The sequence below is a fragment of the Dendrobates tinctorius genome, unplaced genomic scaffold (assembly GCF_039654945.1).
Source record: "Dendrobates tinctorius isolate UK_male_01 unplaced genomic scaffold, ASM3965494v1 ptg000211l, whole genome shotgun sequence".
NCBI lineage: Eukaryota > Metazoa > Chordata > Amphibia > Anura > Dendrobatidae > Dendrobates > Dendrobates tinctorius.
In genome coordinates, this window is record NW_027361878.1 from 17896631 (window position 1) to 17910729 (window position 14099).

At 42.7% G+C, this 14099-nt stretch overlaps 1 protein-coding gene across 1 annotated transcript in view; it reads right to left on the reverse strand.

Moving 5' to 3' along the window:
* LOC141058323 (phospholipase A and acyltransferase 2-like) overlaps positions 1–13447 on the reverse strand; it is a 53323-nt gene extending 39876 nt beyond the window's left edge. The window contains exons 1-2 of the mRNA XM_073554533.1: positions 13054–13447; positions 10463–10562 (exon numbers count right to left, since the gene is read on the reverse strand). Coding sequence (XP_073410634.1) covers positions 10463–10562; positions 13054–13068 — 115 coding nt within the window. The 5' untranslated portion in view covers positions 13069–13447. The remainder of the gene's footprint in view (positions 1–10462; positions 10563–13053) is intronic.
* Between the last annotated feature and the right edge of the window lie 652 nt (positions 13448–14099).

Genomic DNA, 14099 nt, shown 5'->3' on the forward strand with positions numbered 1-14099 from the left:
TCAGTACAGCATGAGGGATTGTCAGAAGAGGATTCCTCCATATTCAGTACAGTATGAGGGATTGTCAGAAGAGGATTCCTCCATATTCAGTACAGCATGAGGGATTGTCAGAAGAGGATTCCTCCATATTCAGTACAGTATGAGGGATTGTCAGAAGAGGATTCCTCCATACTCAGTACAGTATGAGGGATTGTCAGAAGAGGATTCCTCCGTACTAAGTTCAGTATGAGGGATTGTCAGAAGATTCCTCCGTACTCAGTACAGTATGAGGGATTGTCAGAAGAGGATTCCTCCATATTCAGTGCAGTATGAGGGATTGTCAGAAGAGGATTCCTCCATACTCAGTACAGTATGAGGGATTGTCAGAAGAGGATTCCTCCGTACTAAGTTCAGTATGAGGGATTGTCAGAAGATTCCTCCGTACTCAGTACAGTATGAGGGATTGTCCGAAGAGGATTCTTCCATATTCAGTGCAGTATGAGGGATTGTCAGAAGATGATTCCTCCATACTCAGTGCAGTATGAGGGATTGTCAGAAGAGGATTCCTCCATATTCAGTACAGTATGAGGGATTGTCAGAAGAGGATTCCTCCATATTCAGTACAGTATGAGGGATTGTCAGAAGAGAATTCCTCCATATTCAGTACAGCATGAGGGATTGTCAGAAGAGGATTCCTCCATATTCAGTACAGCATGAGGGATTGTCAGAAGAGGATTCCTCCATACTCAGTACAGTATGAGGGATTGTCAGAAGAGGATTCCTCCGTACTAAGTTCAGTATGAGGGATTGTCAGAAGATTCCTCCGTACTCAGTACAGTATGAGGGATTGTCAGAAGAGGATTCCTCCGTACTCAGTGCAGTATGAGGGATTGTCAGAAGAGGATTCCTCCATACTCAGTGCAGTATGAGGGATTGTCAGAAGATGATTCCTCCATACTCAGTACAGTATGAGGGATTGTCAGAAGATGATTCCTGCTTACTCAGTTCAGTATGAGTGATTGTCAGAAGAGGATTCCTCCATACTCAGTGCAGTATGAGGGATTGTCAGAAGATGATTCCTCCATACTCAGTACAGTATGAGGGATTGTCAGAAGATGATTCCTCCATACTCAGTACAGTATGAGGGATTGTCAGAAGATGATTCCTCCATACTCAGTGCAGTATGAGGGATTGTCAGAAGAGGATTCCTCTGTACTCAGTACAGTATGAGGGATTGTCAGAAGATGATTCCTGCTTACTCAGTTCAGTGTGAGGGATTGTCAGAAGATGATTCCTGCTTACTCAGTTCAGTGTGAGGGATTGTCAGAAGATGATTCCTGCTTACTCAGTTCAGTGTGAGGGATTGTCAGAAGATGATTCCTCCATACTCAGTGCAGTATGAGGGATTGTCAGAAGATGATTCCTCCATATTCAGTACAGTATGAGGGATTGTCAGAAGATGATTCCTGCTTACTCAGTTCAGTGTGAGGGATTGTCAGAAGATGATTCCTGCTTACTCAGTTCAGTGTGAGGGATTGTCAGAAGATGATTCCTCCATACTCAGTGCAGTATGAGGGATTGTCAGAAGATGATTCCTCCATATTCAGTACAGTATGAGGGATTGTCAGAAGAGGATTCCTCCATATTCAGTACAGTATGAGGGATTGTCAGAAGAGAATTCCTCCATATTCAGTACAGCATGAGGGATTGTCAGAAGAGGATTCCTCCATATTCAGTACAGCATGAGGGATTGTCAGAAGAGGATTCCTCCATACTTAGTACAGTATGAGGGATTGTCAGAAGAGAATTCCTCCATATTCAGTACAGCATGAGGGATTGTCAGAAGAGGATTCCTCCATATTCAGTACAGCATGAGGGATTGTCAGAAGAGGATTCCTCCGTACTAAGTTCAGTATGAGGGATTGTCAGAAGATTCCTCCGTACTCAGTACAGTATGAGGGATTGTCAGAAGAGGATTCCTCCGTACTCAGTGCAGTATGAGGGATTGTCAGAAGAGGATTCCTCCATACTCAGTGCAGTATGAGGGATTGTCAGAAGATGATTCCTCCATACTCAGTACAGTATGAGGGATTGTCAGAAGATGATTCCTGCTTACTCAGTTCAGTATGAGTGATTGTCAGAAGAGGATTCCTCCATACTCAGTGCAGTATGAGGGATTGTCAGAAGATGATTCCTCCATACTCAGTACAGTATGAGGGATTGTCAGAAGATGATTCCTCCATACTCAGTACAGTATGAGGGATTGTCAGAAGATGATTCCTCCATACTCAGTGCAGTATGAGGGATTGTCAGAAGAGGATTCCTCTGTACTCAGTACAGTATGAGGGATTGTCAGAAGATGATTCCTGCTTACTCAGTTCAGTGTGAGGGATTGTCAGAAGATGATTCCTGCTTACTCAGTTCAGTGTGAGGGATTGTCAGAAGATGATTCCTGCTTACTCAGTTCAGTGTGAGGGATTGTCAGAAGATGATTCCTCCATACTCAGTGCAGTATGAGGGATTGTCAGAAGATGATTCCTCCATATTCAGTACAGTATGAGGGATTGTCAGAAGATGATTCCTGCTTACTCAGTTCAGTGTGAGGGATTGTCAGAAGATGATTCCTGCTTACTCAGTTCAGTGTGAGGGATTGTCAGAAGATGATTCCTCCATACTCAGTGCATTATGAGGGATTGTCAGAAGATGATTCCTCCATATTCAGTACAGTATGAGGGATTGTCAGAAGAGGATTCCTCCATATTCAGTACAGTATGAGGGATTGTCAGAAGAGAATTCCTCCATATTCAGTACAGCATGAGGGATTGTCAGAAGAGGATTCCTCCATATTCAGTACAGCATGAGGGATTGTCAGAAGAGGATTCCTCCATACTCAGTACAGTATGAGGGATTGTCAGAAGAGGATTCCTCCGTACTAAGTTCAGTATGAGGGATTGTCAGAAGATTCCTCCGTACTCAGTACAGTATGAGGGATTGTCAGAAGAGGATTCCTCCGTACTCAGTGCAGTATGAGGGATTGTCAGAAGAGGATTCCTCCATACTCAGTGCAGTATGAGGGATTGTCAGAAGATGATTCCTCCATACTCAGTACAGTATGAGGGATTGTCAGAAGATGATTCCTGCTTACTCAGTTCAGTATGAGTGATTGTCAGAAGAGGATTCCTCCATACTCAGTGCAGTATGAGGGATTGTCAGAAGATGATTCCTCCATACTCAGTACAGTATGAGGGATTGTCAGAAGATGATTCCTCCATACTCAGTACAGTATGAGGGATTGTCAGAAGATGATTCCTCCATACTCAGTGCAGTATGAGGGATTGTCAGAAGAGGATTCCTCTGTACTCAGTACAGTATGAGGGATTGTCAGAAGATGATTCCTGCTTACTCAGTTCAGTGTGAGGGATTGTCAGAAGATGATTCCTGCTTACTCAGTTCAGTGTGAGGGATTGTCAGAAGATGATTCCTGCTTACTCAGTTCAGTGTGAGGGATTGTCAGAAGATGATTCCTCCATACTCAGTGCAGTATGAGGGATTGTCAGAAGATGATTCCTCCATATTCAGTACAGTATGAGGGATTGTCAGAAGATGATTCCTGCTTACTCAGTTCAGTGTGAGGGATTGTCAGAAGATGATTCCTGCTTACTCAGTTCAGTGTGAGGGATTGTCAGAAGATGATTCCTCCATACTCAGTGCAGTATGAGGGATTGTCAGAAGATGATTCCTCCATATTCAGTACAGTATGAGGGATTGTCAGAAGAGGATTCCTCCATATTCAGTACAGTATGAGGGATTGTCAGAAGAGAATTCCTCCATATTCAGTACAGCATGAGGGATTGTCAGAAGAGGATTCCTCCATATTCAGTACAGCATGAGGGATTGTCAGAAGAGGATTCCTCCATACTTAGTACAGTATGAGGGATTGTCAGAAGAGAATTCCTCCATATTCAGTACAGCATGAGGGATTGTCAGAAGAGGATTCCTCCATATTCAGTACAGCATGAGGGATTGTCAGAAGAGGATTCCTCCGTACTAAGTTCAGTATGAGGGATTGTCAGAAGATTCCTCCGTACTCAGTACAGTATGAGGGATTGTCAGAAGAGGATTCCTCCGTACTCAGTGCAGTATGAGGGATTGTCAGAAGAGGATTCCTCCATACTCAGTGCAGTATGAGGGATTGTCAGAAGATGATTCCTCCATACTCAGTACAGTATGAGGGATTGTCAGAAGATGATTCCTGCTTACTCAGTTCAGTATGAGTGATTGTCAGAAGAGGATTCCTCCATACTCAGTGCAGTATGAGGGATTGTCAGAAGATGATTCCTCCATACTCAGTACAGTATGAGGGATTGTCAGAAGATGATTCCTCCATACTCAGTACAGTATGAGGGATTGTCAGAAGATGATTCCTCCATACTCAGTGCAGTATGAGGGATTGTCAGAAGAGGATTCCTCTGTACTCAGTACAGTATGAGGGATTGTCAGAAGATGATTCCTGCTTACTCAGTTCAGTGTGAGGGATTGTCAGAAGATGATTCCTGCTTACTCAGTTCAGTGTGAGGGATTGTCAGAAGATGATTCCTGCTTACTCAGTTCAGTGTGAGGGATTGTCAGAAGATGATTCCTCCATACTCAGTGCAGTATGAGGGATTGTCAGAAGATGATTCCTCCATATTCAGTACAGTATGAGGGATTGTCAGAAGATGATTCCTGCTTACTCAGTTCAGTGTGAGGGATTGTCAGAAGATGATTCCTGCTTACTCAGTTCAGTGTGAGGGATTGTCAGAAGATGATTCCTCCATACTCAGTGCATTATGAGGGATTGTCAGAAGATGATTCCTCCATATTCAGTACAGTATGAGGGATTGTCAGAAGAGGATTCCTCCATATTCAGTACAGTATGAGGGATTGTCAGAAGAGAATTCCTCCATATTCAGTACAGCATGAGGGATTGTCAGAAGAGGATTCCTCCATATTCAGTACAGCATGAGGGATTGTCAGAAGAGGATTCCTCCATACTCAGTACAGTATGAGGGATTGTCAGAAGAGGATTCCTCCGTACTAAGTTCAGTATGAGGGATTGTCAGAAGATTCCTCCGTACTCAGTACAGTATGAGGGATTGTCAGAAGAGGATTCCTCCGTACTCAGTGCAGTATGAGGGATTGTCAGAAGAGGATTCCTCCATACTCAGTGCAGTATGAGGGATTGTCAGAAGATGATTCCTCCATACTCAGTACAGTATGAGGGATTGTCAGAAGATGATTCCTGCTTACTCAGTTCAGTATGAGTGATTGTCAGAAGAGGATTCCTCCATACTCAGTGCAGTATGAGGGATTGTCAGAAGATGATTCCTCCACACTCAGTACAGTATGAGGGATTGTCAGAAGATGATTCCTCCATACTCAGTACAGTATGAGGGATTGTCAGAAGATGATTCCTCCATACTCAGTGCAGTATGAGGGATTGTCAGAAGAGGATTCCTCTGTACTCAGTACAGTATGAGGGATTGTTAGAAGATGATTCCTGCTTACTCAGTTCAGTGTGAGGGATTGTCAGAAGATGATTCCTGCTTACTCAGTTCAGTGTGAGGGATTGTCAGAAGATGATTCCTGCTTACTCAGTTCAGTGTGAGGGATTGTCAGAAGATGATTCCTCCATACTCAGTGCAGTATGAGGGATTGTCAGAAGATGATTCCTCCATATTCAGTACAGTATGAGGGATTGTCAGAAGATGATTCCTGCTTACTCAGTTCAGTGTGAGGGATTGTCAGAAGATGATTCCTCCATACTCAGTACAGTATGAGGGATTGTCAGAAGATGATTCCTCCATACTCAGTGCAGTATGAGGGATTGTCAGAAGAGGATTCCTCTGTACTCAGTACAGTATGAGGGATTGTTAGAAGATGATTCCTGCTTACTCAGTTCAGTGTGAGGGATTGTCAGAAGATGATTCCTGCTTACTCAGTTCAGTGTGAGGGATTGTCAGAAGATGATTCCTGCTTACTCAGTTCAGTGTGAGGGATTGTCAGAAGATGATTCCTCCATACTCAGTGCAGTATGAGGGATTGTCAGAAGATGATTCCTCCATATTCAGTACAGTATGAGGGATTGTCAGAAGATGATTCCTGCTTACTCAGTTCAGTGTGAGGGATTGTCAGAAGATGATTCCTGCTTACTCAGTTCAGTGTGAGGGATTGTCAGAAGATGATTCCTCCATACTCAGTGCAGTATGAGGGATTGTCAGAAGATGATTCCTCCATATTCAGTACAGTATGAGGGATTGTCAGAAGATGATTCCTGCTTACTCAGTTCAGTGTGAGGGATTGTCAGAAGATGATTCCTGCTTACTCAGTTCAGTATGAGTGATTGTCAGAAGAGGATTCCTCCATACTCAGTGCAGTATGAGGGATTGTCAGAAGATGATTCCTCCATACTCAGTACAGTATGAGGGATTGTCAGAAGATGATTCCTCCATACTCAGTACAGTATGAGGGATTGTCAGAAGATGATTCCTCCATACTCAGTGCAGTATGAGGGATTGTCAGAAGAGGATTCCTCTGTACTCAGTACAGTATGAGGGATTGTCAGAAGATGATTCCTGCTTACTCAGTTCAGTGTGAGGGATTGTCAGAAGATGATTCCTGCTTACTCAGTTCAGTGTGAGGGATTGTCAGAAGATGATTCCTGCTTACTCAGTTCAGTGTGAGGGATTGTCAGAAGATGATTCCTCCATACTCAGTGCAGTATGAGGGATTGTCAGAAGATGATTCCTCCATATTCAGTACAGTATGAGGGATTGTCAGAAGATGATTCCTGCTTACTCAGTTCAGTGTGAGGGATTGTCAGAAGATGATTCCTGCTTACTCAGTTCAGTGTGAGGGATTGTCAGAAGATGATTCCTCCATACTCAGTGCAGTATGAGGGATTGTCAGAAGATGATTCCTCCATATTCAGTACAGTATGAGGGATTGTCAGAAGATGATTCCTGCTTACTCAGTTCAGTGTGAGGGATTGTCAGAAGATGATTCCTGCTTACTCAGTTCAGTGTGAGGGATTGTCAGAAGAGGATTCCTCTGTACTCAGTGCAGTATGAGGGATTGTCAGAAGAGGATTCTTCCATATTCAGTGCAGTATGAGGGATTGTCAGAAGAGGATTCCTCCATATTCAGTACAGTATGAGGGATTGTCAGAAGAGAATTCCTCCATATTCAGTACAGCATGAGGGATTGTCAGAAGAGGATTCCTCCATATTCAGTACAGCATGAGGGATTGTCAGAAGAGGATTCCTCCATACTCAGTACAGTATGAGGGATTGTCAGAAGAGAATTCCTCCATATTCAGTACAGCATGAGGGATTGTCAGAAGAGGATTCCTCCATATTCAGTACAGCATGAGGGATTGTCAGAAGAGGATTCCTCCGTACTAAGTTCAGTATGAGGGATTGTCAGAAGATTCCTCCGTACTCAGTACAGTATGAGGGATTGTCAGAAGAGGATTCCTCCGTACTCAGTGCAGTATGAGGGATTGTCAGAAGAGGATTCCTCCATACTCAGTGCAGTATGAGGGATTGTCAGAAGATGATTCCTCCATACTCAGTACAGTATGAGGGATTGTCAGAAGATGATTCCTGCTTACTCAGTTCAGTATGAGTGATTGTCAGAAGAGGATTCCTCCATACTCAGTGCAGTATGAGGGATTGTCAGAAGATGATTCCTCCATACTCAGTACAGTATGAGGGATTGTCAGAAGATGATTCCTCCATACTCAGTACAGTATGAGGGATTGTCAGAAGATGATTCCTCCATACTCAGTGCAGTATGAGGGATTGTCAGAAGAGGATTCCTCTGTACTCAGTACAGTATGAGGGATTGTCAGAAGATGATTCCTGCTTACTCAGTTCAGTGTGAGGGATTGTCAGAAGATGATTCCTGCTTACTCAGTTCAGTGTGAGGGATTGTCAGAAGATGATTCCTGCTTACTCAGTTCAGTGTGAGGGATTGTCAGAAGATGATTCCTCCATACTCAGTGCAGTATGAGGGATTGTCAGAAGATGATTCCTCCATATTCAGTACAGTATGAGGGATTGTCAGAAGATGATTCCTGCTTACTCAGTTCAGTGTGAGGGATTGTCAGAAGATGATTCCTGCTTACTCAGTTCAGTGTGAGGGATTGTCAGAAGATGATTCCTCCATACTCAGTGCATTATGAGGGATTGTCAGAAGATGATTCCTCCATATTCAGTACAGTATGAGGGATTGTCAGAAGAGGATTCCTCCATATTCAGTACAGTATGAGGGATTGTCAGAAGAGAATTCCTCCATATTCAGTACAGCATGAGGGATTGTCAGAAGAGGATTCCTCCATATTCAGTACAGCATGAGGGATTGTCAGAAGAGGATTCCTCCATACTCAGTACAGTATGAGGGATTGTCAGAAGAGGATTCCTCCGTACTAAGTTCAGTATGAGGGATTGTCAGAAGATTCCTCCGTACTCAGTACAGTATGAGGGATTGTCAGAAGAGGATTCCTCCGTACTCAGTGCAGTATGAGTGATTGTCAGAAGAGGATTCCTCCATACTCAGTGCAGTATGAGGGATTGTCAGAAGATGATTCCTCCATACTCAGTACAGTATGAGGGATTGTCAGAAGATGATTCCTGCTTACTCAGTTCAGTATGAGTGATTGTCAGAAGAGGATTCCTCCATACTCAGTGCAGTATGAGGGATTGTCAGAAGATGATTCCTCCACACTCAGTACAGTATGAGGGATTGTCAGAAGATGATTCCTCCATACTCAGTACAGTATGAGGGATTGTCAGAAGATGATTCCTCCATACTCAGTGCAGTATGAGGGATTGTCAGAAGAGGATTCCTCTGTACTCAGTACAGTATGAGGGATTGTTAGAAGATGATTCCTGCTTACTCAGTTCAGTGTGAGGGATTGTCAGAAGATGATTCCTGCTTACTCAGTTCAGTGTGAGGGATTGTCAGAAGATGATTCCTGCTTACTCAGTTCAGTGTGAGGGATTGTCAGAAGATGATTCCTCCATACTCAGTGCAGTATGAGGGATTGTCAGAAGATGATTCCTCCATATTCAGTACAGTATGAGGGATTGTCAGAAGATGATTCCTGCTTACTCAGTTCAGTGTGAGGGATTGTCAGAAGATGATTCCTGCTTACTCAGTTCAGTGTGAGGGATTGTCAGAAGATGATTCCTCCATACTCAGTGCAGTATGAGGGATTGTCAGAAGATGATTCCTCCATATTCAGTACAGTATGAGGGATTGTCAGAAGATGATTCCTGCTTACTCAGTTCAGTGTGAGGGATTGTCAGAAGATGATTCCTGCTTACTCAGTTCAGTATGAGTGATTGTCAGAAGAGGATTCCTCCATACTCAGTGCAGTATGAGGGATTGTCAGAAGGTGATTCCTCCATACTCAGTACAGTATGAGGGATTGTCAGAAGATGATTCCTCCATACTCAGTACAGTATGAGGGATTGTCAGAAGATGATTCCTCCATACTCAGTGCAGTATGAGGGATTGTCAGAAGAGGATTCCTCTGTACTCAGTACAGTATGAGGGATTGTCAGAAGATGATTCCTGCTTACTCAGTTCAGTGTGAGGGATTGTCAGAAGATGATTCCTGCTTACTCAGTTCAGTGTGAGGGATTGTCAGAAGATGATTCCTGCTTACTCAGTTCAGTGTGAGGGATTGTCAGAAGATGATTCCTCCATACTCAGTGCAGTATGAGGGATTGTCAGAAGATGATTCCTCCATATTCAGTACAGTATGAGGGATTGTCAGAAGATGATTCCTGCTTACTCAGTTCAGTGTGAGGGATTGTCAGAAGATGATTCCTGCTTACTCAGTTCAGTGTGAGGGATTGTCAGAAGATGATTCCTCCATACTCAGTGCAGTATGAGGGATTGTCAGAAGATGATTCCTCCATATTCAGTACAGTATGAGGGATTGTCAGAAGATGATTCCTGCTTACTCAGTTCAGTGTGAGGGATTGTCAGAAGATGATTCCTGCTTACTCAGTTCAGTGTGAGGGATTGTCAGAAGAGGATTCCTCTGTACTCAGTGCAGTATGAGGGATTGTCAGAAGAGGATTCTTCCATATTCAGTGCAGTATGAGGGATTGTCAGAAGATGATTCCTGCTTACTCAGTTCAGTATGAGGGATTGTCAGAAGATGATTCCTGCTTACTCAGTTCAGTATGAGGGATTGTCAGAAGATGATTCCTGCTTACTCAGTTCAGTGTGAGGGATTGTCAGAAGAGGATTCCTCTGTACTCAGTGCAGTATGAGGGATTGTCAGAGCAGTGATGAGGACAGGTCTCTATATACTGCTCAGGCTTTGGGAGTAGTGTACTGTGTATTACATGGCTGTTTCAGGGTCAATGTATGGCTGTCCACACCAACTCATAATGCCGGGGGTTCAGCATAAAGTGGAAATGATTACCTGTGAGATGAACGACACAGCCGTCACCAACATATATGCCCCAGTGCTGATAAAAGGGGCGGATGAATTCAATCAGATCACCAAGTTGAGGAGGTGGACCCTGAAAAATGACATCAAAGGAATAAGACATTATGGTAACAGATCTATCCATATGGACTATATCCAGTGCTCTGACAAAAGCTGCAGAGACTCCAGCGAGCACCTGGCTCCAGGGTCACACTGATGATCACTGATTGACGTGGATACCTACCAGATGTCATTGAACGAAATGTCAGGAACATGGCCAAAACAGGAGTCATCATACCTACTGTCACCCAAAAGTATCATCATAAACATGTTTACTTTCCTTACAAGTAGGGAATTCCCGGGAAGATGTTTGTCGTTACCCATCCCATAATACTCTTTTTAATTTCTATATTATTATTCGCGTTCTATAATTCAACAACAAAAAAAATATGCATAATTATCTTTTGTAAACTAAGTAGACAAAGCCCCTAATCGATCTCCCCTCCTAATTCCCAACCGCACTCTACCTATCTGATCAAAATATCCCAAATTCTGCTTTCATACCCTTCCAAAAACAACGGCCCACAGTTTCTAATGCTGTCTTGTGGTTAGACAACCTGAACGTAAAGGGGTTGAAATCTTTTTTTTTTTTTTTTAATTAAATTTTGGGCTAAAAAAACATTTTTGCAATTGGGCTGTATTAAAAATGTTGCACCGTTTGGCTTTTTACAGATACTTTGTTTCCCGGCAGATTCAACTTTAATGTGGTCTGTGGATATAAATCAGCTGAGAGGAGCTAAAAAAAAAAATGACTGAGAGGTTCTCAGTTAACTCATTCTGCAGCCACCAATAAGCAGCACAGAGACGATAGAAAGTAAATGGTGTACATTTTTTAATAAAACCTAATTAAAAAATTGTTTTTAAAAAAAAACATAGCTTTAAGTAAAAAAAAAATGTTCCTTAAGGTGGACAACCCCTTTAAGCCCAGCATAAAAATGTTCATTTTTGATTATGGGCCCAAGTAAATATGTCCCCAATGAATGAGCAAAACGCTTCCCCATACAGTTTAATCTGAGGTGGAGGCCGAAGTGGTGACACAGTCTACTTTTATTCCTTTGGGTATGTCTAATTATGACATATCTTTATTTTTTCACTACTGGTTTGATTTTTTTGTGCCTTACAATGAATCAAATCTCTATATATCTAACTTACAGAACTGCATTGTAATTGACTGTTGGTATTGTAATCGCATGTACATTATTTTGTGTCACTCATCGGCCTCGCTTTGTTTTCGTTGTTCCTTGTATTTACTATTCATTTTTAAACTTTGCTTTTTTATGTAGTTGTGTATTTCAATAAAATATTTTTTGTGTGTATTGTAGGGGATCAGTGCTCTTTGGTATCCACTAGCATACAGGTACGCAATATATCTTGTCCAAACAAGGTGAGGTTCATTCAGGTCATAAATTCATGAAAAAGTAAAGCGGCCTTTTCCGACTCAAGGGTAAAACAAAAAATTAACAGTTTGTAAAGCAGTATGAGTATATCAGCTAAGTAAGGCCGCTTTCACACTTCAGGCTTTCGGTATCCGGCATGGTGCGGCGAAAAACCGGACTGCCGGATCCGGCTCCTGTTACGACCAGATCTGGCTTTTTCCCCGTGCTGTTTCATTGCTGCCGCATTGCGCCGGAAGGCAATGCGGCGCATCTGGTTTTTTCCGGATCCTGAGAAAATAGCCGGTCTGGCGTCTGGAAAAAACGTTGCATGCAACGTTTTTTCCCAACGCCGGACCGGTTTTTCGCACTGCGCATGCCCAGAAACCTCTGCCAGGAATATATCCGGCAGAAAGAAGGATCCGGTGTCTGCGTATGCGGCTGGATCCGGCAGTCCGGTTTTTCGCCGCCCCATGCCGGATACCGAAAGCCTGAAGTGTGAAAGCGGCCTTATATGTCAATTCTCTCCTCCTTCTACACACAAAACACTGAAAGAGGCAACTTAAATTATCTGCAAAGCCTGCATAGCAAAATATGGGAATGACCAGTCCCGCCAAGCTCTTCTAGTCATTCCTAAAACCCGGACCCAAAATCCAGGCCCATTAAAAATCCTCTCAGTACTATTAGTGCTAGAGCCTGATTTTCTCGGCTTCACATCACCCAGGCTAACCAGCTAGGTGACATATATCTCCCATCCAGGACCTGTCCAGCCGCATCCTAGTAGTATGCAGGCATTTTGTCTGCTGTTTGAATGGAGCAACACTTATATGATATATTTCTTCCCCATACAGTTTAATATAAACGATTACAAACCAGCTTGAATACACTTATTGGAGTTCAATAGCGTGAGAAAAGCCAGTTTGAAGTGTCCTTTTGTCCAGACAGTTGAAGGATGCATTAAATTTGTGAATCTGGTCTAACAGGAAAGCTCAGCATAATTGTGAATGAAGCCTCATTGATGAGTGAAATCAATTTTTCACACGTAAACAAGAAATTATTCACCCCAATTCGATGTTTATGGATGGAATTAAACACTGGTTATTTTCGTATCTGCTTGGTTAAGTAGTTACAATAGGAGATTATTTCACTCACCGACTCCAGAGGCATGTCTCTTCGCGTCTCTGACCTTTTAATAGGATGTCTGCTCTCTAATTTTCCGTCATCTAGTCGGCAGGACGCCGGGAAAAATGGCTCTGCTTATAAATAAATATGAGGTTGCAAAAGCAGATGCGTCACGGTCAGACCACTCCTAGTCACAGATTTCTAGAAGGCCACATAGACATAAACTGAGAGCACTGAACAGATAGGATGGAAAAGCTGGCAGTCACAGATTACGAGGGGGTGAGAGCGAGCAAGGAACACAGTCTAGTGCAGCGTTCACATTTCCCACATTCCAGCAGTCTATATGGAGCAATATTAGGACTAATATATATTCTATACATTCTAAGTAATAAAGGCTTATAGAAAAGGGCAAAAATACCAAGACCATATCGGAGAGTAGGAGGAACAGGCTGAGACTGGCACCAAGCACATGACTTGGCTCTGAGTATTCGCAGCACACAGATAATGCATTCTCTGGATGTTTGGCTTCCAAAATGTCAACACAAGCAAAAAGTCATAATATGCACAAAGCATAAAACAAATAAACAAACCAAAAAACAATTAAAGGATTAAGCAATTTACATAATCCTTGGGTTAAAAATAGGCTACTGCTAACGAGCTGCCATCGAAGTTACTATAATAATTGGAATAAAGAAACAAAAATCTGAGCAAGCAGCTTTATAGCCGGGAGGGGGCAAATTATTACTTTAGAGTGTTTCATCTTTTGGTATTTATTGCGTATGTGTAGTGTAATATAAAATCAAAGGATCTACTGCAGATGCAGTGAAGCAATACAGAGTGGCCCGATAGTAGGTATATAGTTGCATCCATGACATTATATCAGATTTTATGGGTACACACAGGCTCGGACTGCCCCATATGGGAACAGGGAAATAACCCGGTGGGCCCTTGTGGAGTCATGGGCCCTCAACCCCACTATATGGGCAGTACTTGGCATAGTTGACATAATTTACTCAGAATAAAGCAGCATCTCATCACTCATTAACCAAACTACCCAGTTTATCATTATATAAAGA